At 38.3% G+C, this 14,061-nt stretch overlaps 1 protein-coding gene across 4 annotated transcripts in view; it reads left to right on the top strand.

Annotated features, from left to right (window-relative positions):
• NEK11 (NIMA related kinase 11) overlaps window positions 1-14,061 on the top strand; it is a 177,354-nt gene that overhangs the window by 63,707 nt on the left and 99,586 nt on the right. For all 4 annotated transcript variants that reach the window (XM_080672738.1, XM_080672739.1, XM_080672740.1 and 1 more), the window contains 2 exons: window positions 4,219-4,283; window positions 5,254-5,380. In XM_080672738.1, coding sequence (XP_080528864.1) covers window positions 4,219-4,283; window positions 5,254-5,380 — 192 coding nt within the window. The remainder of the gene's footprint in view (window positions 1-4,218; window positions 4,284-5,253; window positions 5,381-14,061) is intronic.

The following is a 14,061-nucleotide window of genomic DNA, read 5'->3' as shown; positions in this document are numbered from 1 at the left end:
AGGGAGCTGATGTGTCAGAAACGATTAAGGGCTTAAGGAGAGATGAAGGAGACATTGTTCATACCTTCTCCACAGTCCTACCTCGGGTTGGGGCCCTGAGAAACACCTGCTCTATCTCCACAGACTGTGCTTTACTCTGCTGTGGTTCTGAAGGCCCGAGGATGTAGAAAATGGCTGGTAGAGGAGACGGAAGCAGGAGCTCTACCATGTGTCTGAACACAGCTGCCATCTAACCTTAACCAGGTCACACTTAATTCTCGTGGGCATCATGAGAGGGACCTACCACTTCCATAGAAATGGTGTGCGACATCGGAGATAATGGAGGGAGAGCTACTTTGAACTTTTTAGAAGAAGATGTTCTCTAAGTTGCCTATATTACTAGTCACCTTGTTATTTCTTAGATTTGAAATAACACACACACACACACATACATATATATTAAGATTATGACAAAGTTATTTCTTTTTTTTGTAAAATATATTTTTATTGATTTCAGAGAGGAAGAGGAGAAAGAGAGAGAGAGAAACATCAATGATGAGAAGGAATCATTGACTGGCTACCTCCTGCATGCCCCCTACTGGGGATTGAGCCTGCAACCTGGGCATGTGCTCTTGACCAGAATCGAGCCTGGGACCCTTCAGTCCACAGGCCGATGCTCTATCCACTGAGCCAAACCAGCTAGGACCCAAAATATTTTGATAGCTGGTCTGTTGCATAGAATTTTTTATTCTATCACTATGGCACCAGCCAATTCTCATAACTGCATCCTAACATATTGTTTGCCTTTTTCTTAAAATATCTAGTACTGAATAATGTATTGACACACACATGAGGGCTGTTAATGTATTATTATCTGTAACTTATCTTCTGGTCTAGGAGTCTCAGTAAGTTTCTCTTGCATGTATTACTTATTCCAATTGTATAGTAACTGGGTTCCTGGTAGGCTCAATTATCACTATTCCAAAATCTAAACCCTTAGACAGTTTGACTCCCTGGGTACTTGTAGCTGTAAGAGACCCAGTACCCTCTCCTTGGATCTAGAATCAACAGCTGCAGGGACCAAGTGAATCAACTTAAGATGCTTTTAATTGCAAGTAACAGAAGCAGCTTAAAAAATTGATTATATATAATAGACTATAAAGCTTTGTGATAATTAGTCTAAAACTGAATGTATGATTACTTGATATGGTACTATGTAGATCATGCTACAAAATCACAGTAGCATCTGGCCTATTGAAGTAGTTGAAACCATCTCATTTTTTCCCCCAATTACACGTTCTCCTGACTTGAAACCCGTTTAAAAAAATCTATTTTCTGGGGAGAAACCAAGATGGCGGTATAGGTAAACACCTAAACTGCTGCCTCGCACAACAATTTCAAAACTACAACTAAAAGACAAAACGGACATCATCCAGAACCACAGGAAGGCTGGCTGAGTGGAAATTCTACAACTAGAAGGAAAGAGAAAAGCACACTGAGACTCAGAGGAGCTGCAGGAGGCAGAGGTACTGAGACGCACACACGGAGAGGACTGGCGGCTGAGTGCGCGGCTGGCTTTCTCAAGCAGGAGGGAGACAAAAGCTCCCAACTATGCTGAACTCCAGTTCTGGGCAAGACTCTGGGGACCCAGACTCATACGGGGTGAAACTGGACTGTCAGGAAAGAGAAAAGCACACTGAGGCTCAGAGGAACTGCGGAAGGCAGAGGTACAAAGGTGCATGGGCGCGGAGAGGGCGGGCAACTGAGTACGTGGCTGGCTTTCTCAAGCGGGAGGGAAACAAAAGCTCCCGACTGCACCGAACTCCAGTTCCAGGCGAGACTCTGGGGGCCTGGGCTCATTCGGGGAGAAACTGGACTGTCTGGCAATGGACGGAACTCGAGGGTGGCTTTCTCTCAGAGGTGCTTGCAGCGATTACCATGGGACACTGAGACACAGGGTCTTATTAGGCAGGGCTGACGGGAAACCAATGCTATCTGCTCTGCCCTGAGACTCTGCCCCATTCAAGCTGAGCACAGAGGCTTTTGCAAGTCTTCTCCCATAAGGGTGTCTTCAGCACAGAAGTTCTCCCAGCGTAGACACAGCTGATCCTCACAGCCAATTGGCCTGGAGGTCAATTCCTCCCAGTGATACCAACAACAATCAAGGCTTAACTACAACAAGACTGTGCACACAGCCCACAAAGGGGTGCACCAAGAGTGTCCACCTCAGATAACTGGGTGGCTGAGCCACTGGGCCCTATAGGACACCTAACACACAAAGCCACTCTATCAACTTACGGAAGCAACCAAAATGCGGAGACAAAGAAACAGGTCACAAATGAAAGAAACGGAGGAAAGCAAATGACTGGATATAGAGTTCAAAACCATGGTTATAAGGTTTTTCAAGAATTTTCTAGAAAAAGCCGATAAATTTAGTGAGACCCTCGAGGATATGAAAAAGGACCAACTAGAAATTAAGCATACACTGTCTGAAATAAAAATGTTATACAGAGATCTCACAGCAGACTAGAGGATCGCAAGAATCAAGTCAAAGATTTGAAATACAAAGAAGCAAAAAACACTCAACCGGAAAAGCAAAAAGAAAAAAGAATCCAAAAATATGAAGATAGTTTAAGGAGCTTCTGGGACTTCAAGCGTACCAATATCCGAATTATGGGGGTGCCAGAAGAAGAGAGAAAGCAAGATACTGAAGAACTATTTGAAGAAATAATGACCGAAAACTTCCCCCACCTGGTGAAAGAAATAGACTTACAAGTCCAGGAAGTGCACAGAACCCCAAACAAAAGGAATCCAAAGAGGACCACACCAAGACACATCATAATTAAAATGCCAAGAGCAAAAGACAAAGAGAGAATCTTAAAAGCAGCAAGAGAAAAACAGTTACCTACCTACAAGGGAGCACCCATACGACTGTCAGCTGATTTCTCAACAGAAACTATGCAGGCCAGATGGGAGTGGCAAGAAATATTCAAAGTGATGAGTAGCAAGAACCTACAACCAAGATTACTCTACCCAGCAAAGCTATCATTCAGAATTGAAGGTCAGATAAAGAGCTTCACAGATAAGAAAAAGCTAAAGGAGTTCATTACCACCAAACCAGTATTACATGAAATGCTGAAAGGTATTCTTTAAGAAGAGGAAGAAGAAGAAAAAGGTAAAGATAACAATTATGAACAACAAATACATATCTATCAACAAGTGAATCTAAAAATCAAGTGAATAAAAAAAATCTGATGAACAGAATAAACTGGTGAATATAATATAGAATTAGGGCATAGAAAGGGAGTGGACTGACAATTCTTGGGGGGAAAGGGGTTTGGGGGTGCAGGAAGAGACTGGACAAAAATTGTACACCTATGGATGAGGACAGTAGTGGGGGTAAGGGCAGAGGGTGGGGTGGGAACTGGGTGGAGGGAAGCTAGGGGGAAAAAAGAGGAACAGTTGTAATAATCTGAACAATAAAGATTTATTAAATTAAAAAAATCTATTTCCTCAGGGAAAAAAGAAATTGTTGGGGCTTTTTTGCTTTTAAACATTTAAATATATATCTTTGGGAATGTATATTTATGTGTGAATTACTTCACATACACCCATATATATTTTTAATTATTTATTTATTGATTGATTTGAGAGAGAGAGAGATTAGAGAGAGAGAGAGAGAGAGAGAGAGAGAGAGAGAGAGAGATTCATTTGTTGTTCTGCTTATTTATGCATTCATTCATTGATTCTTATATGTGCCCTCATCCTGAATTGATCCTACAACCTTGGCATATTGGGACGATGCTCTAACCAACTGAGCTATCATGCCAGGGCCATCCATATATATTATGTGTAGTAAGATTTTAAAATTTTAAAATTTTACATTTTGCATGAAATTGTATATTCTTTTTTTTCTTTATTGATTAAAGTATTACATATGTGTCCTTTTCCCCTTACTGCCCCCCTACCAACCCCCCCACACTCATGCCCTCACCCCCCTGTTGTCTGTGTCCATTGGTTAGGCTTATATGCATGCATATACATCCTTTGGTTGATCTCTTCTCCTTACCCCCGCCCTCCCCTACCCTCTGATCGATGCTTCTCTGTCTCTGAATTGGTTTTTGTTCATCAGTTTATGTTCATTATATTCCACAATTGAGTGAGATCATGTGATATTTATCTTTCTCTGACTGGCTTATTTCGCTTAGTATAATGTATATCCTTTTTAACCTTTTCTAGGAGGATACTTCATCGAGACTTAAAATCAAAGAACATATTTCTGAAAAATAATCTACTTAAAATTGGTAAGATTTTTAAAAGTATGTATTCTGGAAACATGGGGAGTACACTATTTAGATGCTATCAACATATCAAATTGTGGCATATAGTACCTAGGAGTATCAGAGAAACCATTGGTTTATTTAAAATTCTCAAATTTTTGTTCTTATTTGGTTGGGGCCAATTAAACCCAATTATTTTGTTTCTGATTATAAATTAAAGTATTAGACATTTGCTACATGTAAATTCAACTAGTATTTTTTGAGGTCCCACTATATACCAGATGCTTTGCAAGTGGTTCAACTTGTTTTACTAGTTTGATTAGTTACTACAGATTTTCCTTCCTTATTTTATTACAAAGCAATTATCACACAGAATTAAAATGTTGATATGATGGCTTTGTTAACCTTTAGTTTTCCTTCAGAACTATACCTCCACTCACAACTGCTACTGGATTGTTTAATCTGCAAGATGTTCTTAGAGAAGAAAGGTATAAAGGCATGCAACTAATTAGGCAAATACAGAGAAGCTGATGGATTCAAATTTTATAGTCATGTTCTTGAAAAGTCTCAAATATTTTATTTAAAAATTTTCTTTATTGCAAATAAAGAACAAACTCTCCATGCCACCCACAGATGAAATTGCAAGTCATTATAGTCAGCTCTTTTAAAATCATTCTGTTTGTTGTTATTCAGACTTGAAATAGCTTTTTATTTCAAGTTGCTGGTTCTCCACAATTCCAAAAAAAACCCGAAAATTTTGGTTTACATAATTTATTTTACTGGCTCAAAATCATCTTTCTCCTATAGGACTTGTTTGTAAAGCTATTCACCAGCATTGTATAATTTAAAATATATCATATTCCTTTTCTTCCCTTTAAAATGGTATGAATCATTGCATATTAAAACTGTCAAATTAGATACTCAGTTGTTAATTTCCAGGGCTGATTTTCATTGTTTTAAAATATTCATAAAGATTAATTATTATTATTTCAAGGGGATTTTGGAGTCTCTCGACTCCTGATGGGATCCTGTGATCTAGCCACCACTCTAACTGGAACGCCCCATTATATGAGTCCAGAGGCTCTGAAACACCAAGGCTACGACACCAAGTCAGACATCTGGTGAGTGGGCAGTGGGCAGTGGGCAGGTCCAAACGACTTGTTCATCTGCTGTCCTGAGAGAAGGATGCATTTTGGTGTTAGGATCATTTACTTATTACATCCGTTCACTTTATCCCTTGAAAATCGAAATCATTTTGTGATCAGAGTAAAAGGTCTTTTGAATTTGGAACGTGATATATTCCATTAAATTGATTTTAAAGTATTTTTATTCATAGATTAATTGGCTGGTTTGGCTTTTTTTCTTCTTGAACCACAAGGGAAAGTTCTTAATGAATAATAAACAATACATTTTGATAGGTTTCTGCTAGCCTATTAAATAAAGCATTTGAAATCCTAAACACTGTGCTTTATTTTATTTTAAGGTTAACTTCCACCTCTGGGGGCTTGTACAGCTTTTCTTTATTTTTTTCTTCTTGCTTTTAAAAATTTTACTAAAGATGTTAGTCTTAAGGATAAACTCAAATTTAAAAATTCTGTGTTTTCAGTGATAGATGCATCTTAGATTTCTCCATTTCTCTGAGCTCTCATACCAAAAGAATTTCTCCTTCCCAATCATGGAACCAATTTAAATCTCAGTGCAGAAACCATGTGGAAAATTGTGTTCTGTTGTTAGCAATAGATCCCATTTAGGGGAATTTATTTTCCTTTGAAAAGGAATCTTATATAATTCTTGGCTTGTTAAAGGTTGAAAGGACAAACTGGCTGAGAGCCTGTTAATTAAGTAAATAGTTATTATATGCAAATCAATTTAAGCAGTCTGAGCTTTCAAAGATGAGCCAAGTGAAAGATGTGCCCACTTCATTTTTCTAAAAAGCTAAAATAGCAAGTTGCCTTTTCTCTGGTGAAGTAAAGGAAAGCACAGATGGGAGAGAACACTGTCAAGATGAGGTCTGGCTACGGCAGATCCCCATCCATCCTGTCTCTTCAGTTCACTCTTGTGATTCATTTCTAGGTTCTTCAGTGGGTTTTTTCACCGTTAGCTTGTTTCTACCGTGGTGGTCTTTTCCAGTCCATCTACCTTCTTGCCTCTATCATACCCTTCTCCCAGCCCTTCCAAAACAACCACAAAATTGACAAAAAACACAAAGGTATATTCTGAGAAATGCGTTTCTTTAAATTTTGCTTTATTGATCATCTACTATTTGCCAGTGACTGTGTAAAGGCCTTGGGGTATAAAATCAAAAGTGATAGGATTCCTGACCTTCAAGGGAAGACTTCTTGCTCTTGTTGGAGTACCTTTCTCCAGACTGAGGAAACTAGTCTTGAGCTTTGGATTGAATTTGAGTTACATTCCTATAGTTCTCTTCACACTTAATTGTCTTTACGATGATGATGGTGATTATTTAAAAATAGATTCAAATATATCATTTCATCTGATTTAAGATTACAACATAAACTGATGAACAAAAATAGATCCAGAGACACAGAATCATGGAACAGACCATCAAACCTCAGAGGGAAGGCTGGGGAGGATGGGGTGGGGTGGGGGGGTAAGAGATCAACCAAATATCCTGTATGCATGTAAGCATAACCAATGGACACAGTGTGTGTGTGTGGGGGGTGGGTGGTTAAAGGTTGGGGCAGGGAGTAGGGGCAGGCTGGGAGAGGACAATGCGGTGGGGGGGGGGAGGGGACATATGTAATACTTTCAACAATAAAGAATTAAAAAAAAATATTTCCTGGTATCTCAGGAAGATGTTACATCATGTCATTTGAATTAAGAGTAAATTAATTTATGAAGCCCATCCTTTAAGCTTTTGGAATTCCATTTAGCAAGAATGCAGGCTCATTTTGACATGTTTCTACAACTGCTTGCCAAGTCAGATGTGTGTCTCTTAGGAAACTTGGGCACCAGAACACACAGAGAATCTTTTTGTCCCAGTTGTGTGCCTTCTTTTTTAAAAAAATCTTCTCCTAGTATTGTGTAAAGAATTATAGGAATATCAGATAGTATTGCTCTAATGTTTTAGGCTTACAAAAATGATATCTGACTAAGGCAAAACTTAAAAAAACTAACACCTCCCAAATATAAAAATGCAGGAGAATTTTAATATATCTTTTGCAAGGTTAGCTCTCCTTATGGAGATTATTAAATATTCAGCAAATACAAGCTAAGGATTAATCACCAACCTGACTCTGAATAACCACTTCCTTTTGAATTTAGAAGTCACCTTGGTTTTATCTGAATTAAAACAAGCTTATCTAGTAATGCAATTTCTACTGCCAAACCCAAAGTGGGAAGAATAACAGAGAACTGTTAATTATAGTGGCAGATACATAAGTGTGATGAATAGTATTTGGGAGACACTTAGAAAAATTAGATTGGATGGGGTTGAAAATTTTTCTCTGAATCTCAGTATGTAGCAGCTGTTTACTGTGGGATATTTTCTTAGGATTGGAAAAACTGGTGAATAATTGACAGGTGTTTTGCTCTAGCACGAATAGCTGTACATATTTTATTTATAGTGCTTAAAGAATATTGGTATAGTGCTAATTATATTTTCATCTGTTAATGTTTGCCCATATGTAAAGGCATCCTCCTTTGGCAATCTGTTAAGCCTTTCGGGATTCATTTATTTATAGCAATCAAGTACAGGAAGTCTCTCTCTTAAAAGTGGGTTAGGTTCCAAAAGTTTATAAACAATTATTTAGAAAGTTAGGATAATTAGGTTCTCTGAGGACAATGCTTTGAACATGGCTAATTTGTAGAAACAATTGCTGAACACTTTTTTTCTCCCAGAAGAAAAATACAGTGTATGAGTTGTGTTCTTAGGCCAGCCTTTTAAATTGACTTAAACTGTGAATAGTTAGAATTTATTATTTTGGCAGAGAAACAAATAAAGGAAAATACAATTGTGAGAATGGTACTATAATTAAACAGAATATTTCACTGTTGGTCTTATCTATCTTGTGAGAGGTCAACCAGATGGCTCTTTGATCTTGTGGCCCTGTATTCTTTAAGTGTTTTAAGTGGAGGGGATAGTAGTTGGAATAGTAGGGGTTTACTGTGAAGCTCTCCTGGTTTTGTTCAGAGATCTGGTATGGGGGTTGGCTGGGTAGGGGACCCTGGAGGAGTCTAGTTCACACCTAATATTGTAGTCAGGCTTTGGTGATCTTGGGTAGAAATGTCAGACAAAGCTTAGCTATAGGTAGAAGAATATAGAGAGGAACCAGCACCTGTCTGGCCTACCAGGGCTAAGAAAGTACCCTTATGGAAGAGCATTCTGAGTGGACGGGGAAAAGAGGGTAGGGAAGAGACAAGCCTATTACCTTCCCTTTTCTACTAAACCATCCATGCTAGAAGATTGAGAATAAATCTAGACTTCCCTTCTCTCTCTCTCGCCTCTTAAATTCACTTAGAAATTGTGTGCTATTGATACTACTGCCTAGAAATGTTTTCAACAATCCTCTCAACTCCCACTTCCATTACCTCAGTCTATGCCCTTATTATTTCTCTTCTGGAGTTCTTCAATATCTTTCTACTTTCTCTTGCTTCCTATATTCAATTCATCATCTACAGTACAACCAGAGCAGAATTTCTAAAGTGAGGAACTAATCATTTGACTTCTCAGCTTAAAATCCTCCAGTGATATGCCATTACCTAGACAGTCAAGCCCAAAATCATTGGCATGCAAAGTGATCCTCATGTCTTTCCAGCTTCCCTCTCCTGCCTGACACCAGCTTTCCACATACCCCAAGATCTCCAGAGAACAAGCCTATTTCCTGGTGAAGGATTTAGGAAAGGGGGAAGTACGGGTCAGGCTGGCAGCAGTTCCGATAGCTAATGTGGGGCCAGCAAGTAGCTGGCTGCCAACAGCCCCTTCATCTGCTCCTGGTGAAGGAAACTCTGGAGCAAAAGAGCCCATTTCTCTCACCTGTCACCCCTGAGGAGTGAGCACTGGTGTCATCATTTTCGCTCAACAGAAGCTGAAGTAGGAAAACATTTCAGTCAGATGCAGTAGATCTGGGCATTAATACATTTTTTTGAGTGATTGGCATGAAATGATTAATACAAACTGCAGATAATGTCAGTCTGGCCTGGTTAATTTTAAAAAGGTCCTGACACAACTGTAGCAGCAGAACCAGAAATAGCTGCTCTCTCTGGAGTGCTTACTCTGTGCTTGACAGTCAGTGTGCTAAGTGCTTATATAGTTAATCTAAGTATATTTGTTACTACAAAATATAACTACTACATATAATTTTATACTCTGCTTTTTTTTTTTCACTTAGCAAAATGAAACCGTATTGCTCCTGTCTTCAGTTCTTCCATTGGCCAAATTCTTATGGTATGAAGGGCATGGGACCACCACCAGGGAGGGAAATGAGATTATCTTCCTTCAAATATTGTAAAGCTCAGTTGTGAAAGGAAGTAATCAGAAAGAGCTGGTATAAGCAGGATGAAATGCACCCAAACTTTGTTTCTAACATTTTATGGATTACCCCCAAAATATGATAGTATATTGGGATGATATGGTGGAAGTAGTGTTTTTCTTTTTCCTTTTAAATATTCTTTTAAAAATTTGGTTCCTCAGATACAGTAGCCACATTTCAAGTGCTCATTTGCCACATGTAGCTACTAATAATTGTGTATAGAAATATAGAACATTTCTGTTGTGGCAGAAAATTCTATTGGGCAGTCCTGAGCTATTCTGCTGCCCCCTTTAGGCCTTACCCTGGGGTTTTCATGTATTCACCCAGCTTTTTCTTGGGCAGGTCCCATCCCAGTTTCAGCTGCTGTTCCTAGAGTGGACCACTGTGCTTTTCAGCGAGGTTCTTCTGTTCCTGGGTCCTTTAATCACCTCCTTGATTCCTTCTGCTGCTTCTTACACAGATGCTGACACTGTGGGTCGCATGGTGACTGAATTTGTCTCCGTTTGCTTGTACTTTGAGGTCTGAGGAGACACATTGACATCTAAATTTATTGAAAATGTTGGCCATGGTTTTTGATTTTGCTATCTAGGTGTTCTCTCTGTTTTACATGGGGATTCAAGAAAGATCCAGGAACTATACTTCCAGTGTAGCCACTGTTTTCCCCCAAGTTCAGAGTCAGCATTTTAACAAAACCTCTGCGTGATTTGTATGTATATTAAAGCTTGGGGAAAAAACAGTAAAGGTTCTGGGACGTGACAGGCCTTTAATAAACAGCTAGTTGCTCTATAATATTGCTTCTTAAGTATTCGTTCAAGCAGCCCAATGTCTTTCATCACATTTAGATGGAGTTTATGTTGACCTAGTAAAGACTTTTTATTTAGGGTAACACACACTAAAGCAACACCCACTCCTCTTGTATTAACTTTCTACTTATTCAACTGCTTAAATTGTGTGTACTCTCTTCTAGATCAATGTCAGGATGATCTTCAATTACATCAAATAAAAATATGTATCATTTAAAAGATCAGTATAGCTTTCCCAGTCAAACAGAGGTATGCAGCGCTGTGGGTAGGCTTCTCTTCGCAGAGTTTGAGCAGATTTCAAAGGTTAAATTTAGTTACCTGGAGACAAGACAAAGTTTGAGCTACATTTGCAATTCATCACCAGCCCGTGCTTCAGAAATCCTGTGGGCAGTTCTGGTCAACTTGAGCAGATGGCAGGTTTATGGAGTTCAGGTGTAATATGCTTTACATGCACCTGATCCCAGCCTTTCCTTTCACTGCTACATTCCCTCCCTCAGGGATTTATTTGCTTACTTCACAGTTGGCTGTATTTTGGAAAAAGAAAATAATGCAAATCATAGACTTCTAAGTAAAATGCACCTCTCACTTATTTATTTCAACTCACCCCTCCAGCCCCTTTCCTTGCTTTCATGTTGCTAGATTTAAGACCTGGGAGTCAAATAAGAGAAAAATCTTCAAAAAGGATGGAAGCGATGGCTTTGAAATGATATAATCATTCCCATATAGAAATGTCTGGTTGGAAATTGAAGAAAATAAAAACCATAAGCACATGGGTATACAGTCATTAGCATAAAAGTACACATAGTAGATAGGTTTGAAAACTTATAACAGGTAATAAAAAACCTTTCATCCCAAGTATAATGGCAGTTTCTGTAGTCAGGTTGTCTCTTATTTCAGTTACCTGTATCCATTCTAGGCCAGGTGCACTGGGACCATAGCAGGTCTCTGCCCATAAGTTACTGGCTGATACAGGAAGTCTTCTAACATGTGCTCTAGTGCGAGCAAATACCACCAAATGAAAGTGACATGGATAAGTGGAAAGCAGCATGCCTTCAGGGTAGCTGAGGGGATTTCCAAAAAAGAGAAAGGTCTTGTATCAAAATTAATTGATTACTGAGTCAGCCTCTAATTGTTTCATAATCTCTGTAGCCAGATAATTTCACATCTTTTTCAAACCTTAATACAGTCCACCCTTGAACAACATATGTTTGAACTGGGTATTTGGTTATATAAGACCTCCAAATCTGTTCTCTTGTCCCTTTGCATTTCCATATAAATTTTAGAATCAGCCAGTCAATTCCTGTAAAAAAAAATCTGCTAGTATTTTGATTGATCTTGCATTAAGTCTGTAGATCATTCTGGAAAAAATTGACTTCATAACATTGAATCTTCCAACCTATGCATATAGATATATCCCTATACCTCCCTCATATTATTTTTAGGTCTTCTTTTATTTCTCTTAGCAATGTATCATGGGTTACAGTGTAGGGTCTTGCATATCTTTCATTGGAGTTATAAGTAGGTATTTGACATTGTGTGTTGTTAATGCAAATAATATTTTTAATTTAATTTATTTATTAATATATTTTATTGATTTTTTTACAGAGAGGAACTGAGAGGGATAGAGAGTTAGAAACGTCGATCAGCTGCCTCCTGCACACCCCCTACTGGGGATATGCCCACAACCAAGGTACATGCCCTTGACCAGAATCAAACCTGGGACCCTTCAGTCTGCAGGCTGACGCTCTATCCACTGAGCCAAACCAGTCAGGGCTTAATTTTATTTTTTAAATGTGTTTGCTACAGGCTTATTGAAATGACCTTTTATATACACAGTCATATTGAAATGCTTAATGACAGTTTAATGTCTTTTCTATTTTTCATACACACACACACACACACACACACACACACACACACACACTCTAGAGACCTGGTGCACGAATTTGTGCACTAGTAGGGTCCCTTGGCCTGGCTGGCAATCAGGGCCTATCGGGGTCCATCTCGCCCATTCCCGATTGGGGCCGATTGGGGCTGGCTGGCTGCGGGGAGGGACTGCGGGAGGTTGGCTGGCCGGCCCTGATGGGACTGATGGGGGCCGAGCTGATGGGGGCCAGCCGGCTGGGGGTGAAGGGGAGGGACCACAGGAGGTTGGCCAGCCGTGGGAGGTTGGCTGTGAGAGTGCACTGACCACCAGGGGGCAGCTCCTGCATTGAACATCTGCCCCCTGGTAGTCAGGGCGTGATTTTTTATTTTTATTTTTTAATTTTTTCTGGCCTCAATGTTCTGGGTAGCACCTTCATTACAATAGTCAATAGAAGTGATGATAGTAAGCATTCTTATCTTGTTGATTTTAAAATAAAAATATAAACTATCAATATTTCACCAATAAGCATAATATTTACTATATGTTCTTAAAGCTTTAAAAAACCCAATTAAGGAAGTTTTCTTCCATTTCTAGTGTGCCAAGAGTTTTCTTCTTTTTTAAAAAACACAAATGGGTTTTGAATTTTATCAAATGCTTTTTTCTGCTTTAATCAAGATGATATAATTTTTCTCTTCTATAACGAGGTACTTTCCATTGATTGACTTTCAAATATAAGTCAATCCTGTATTCCTGAAATAAAATCCACTTGGTTATGATATATAACCTTTTCAATATATCGCCATATTCTCTTTATAATATGTGTGTATGTGTATTTGGATTTTTAAAATCTATGTTCATAAAAAATTGGCCTATAATTGTCCTTTCCTGTAATATCCTTATTATATTTAATATCAAAATTATGCTGACTTTATGAATGAAGAGATTGATTAAGACTGATATTCTTTATTTTTAAATGTTTGGAAGAATTTGCCAGTAAAGCCATTCTTAAATCTGTCAAGGCTTGCTTTATGACCCTGACTATGCTCAGTTTTGGAAAATGCTCTGTGTGCCCTTAAAAAGAATCTGGATTCTGTCATTGTTAGGATTCATTTATGTTAATTTGTCAATTTTGGTCATTGTATTTGGATTTCCTCTACCCTTATTGATTTTTTTGGGTCTGCTTGTTATATCAGCTATTGAAAGAAGCATGGCAAAGTCTTTTACTATGATTGTGAATTTGTCTATATATTCTCTTAATTCTGTCAATTTTTGCTTCTCTCTCTCTCTCTCTCTCTCACACACACACACACACACACTCTTATTGAGTTTTAGAATGGTTATTTGTTATTAATCTACCATCTTAATTTTAGTAGTGGTTCTTGCCTTTAAGTCTACTTTGTCTGATACTAGTATAGCTACACTGCAGTATTTTTAATAAGTATTTGCATGGTGCATCTCTTTCTATGAACAGCTCTTTGTTCTTATATTTAAGGTTTGTTTTGTGAGTGTATATAATTTTTTTATCCAGTTTGCTAGTCTTTTTAATTGAAGTATTTTCCATTTATGTTTAATATAATTACTCTGTATTTTTATTTGTCATTTTATTATTTGCTCTCTATATACATACCACTTGTTTTATG

This window comes from Plecotus auritus, assembly GCF_963455305.1.
Source record: "Plecotus auritus genome assembly, chromosome: 6".
Classification (NCBI taxonomy): domain Eukaryota; kingdom Metazoa; phylum Chordata; class Mammalia; order Chiroptera; family Vespertilionidae; genus Plecotus; species Plecotus auritus.
This window is presented reverse-complemented; position numbering and strand designations above follow the sequence as displayed.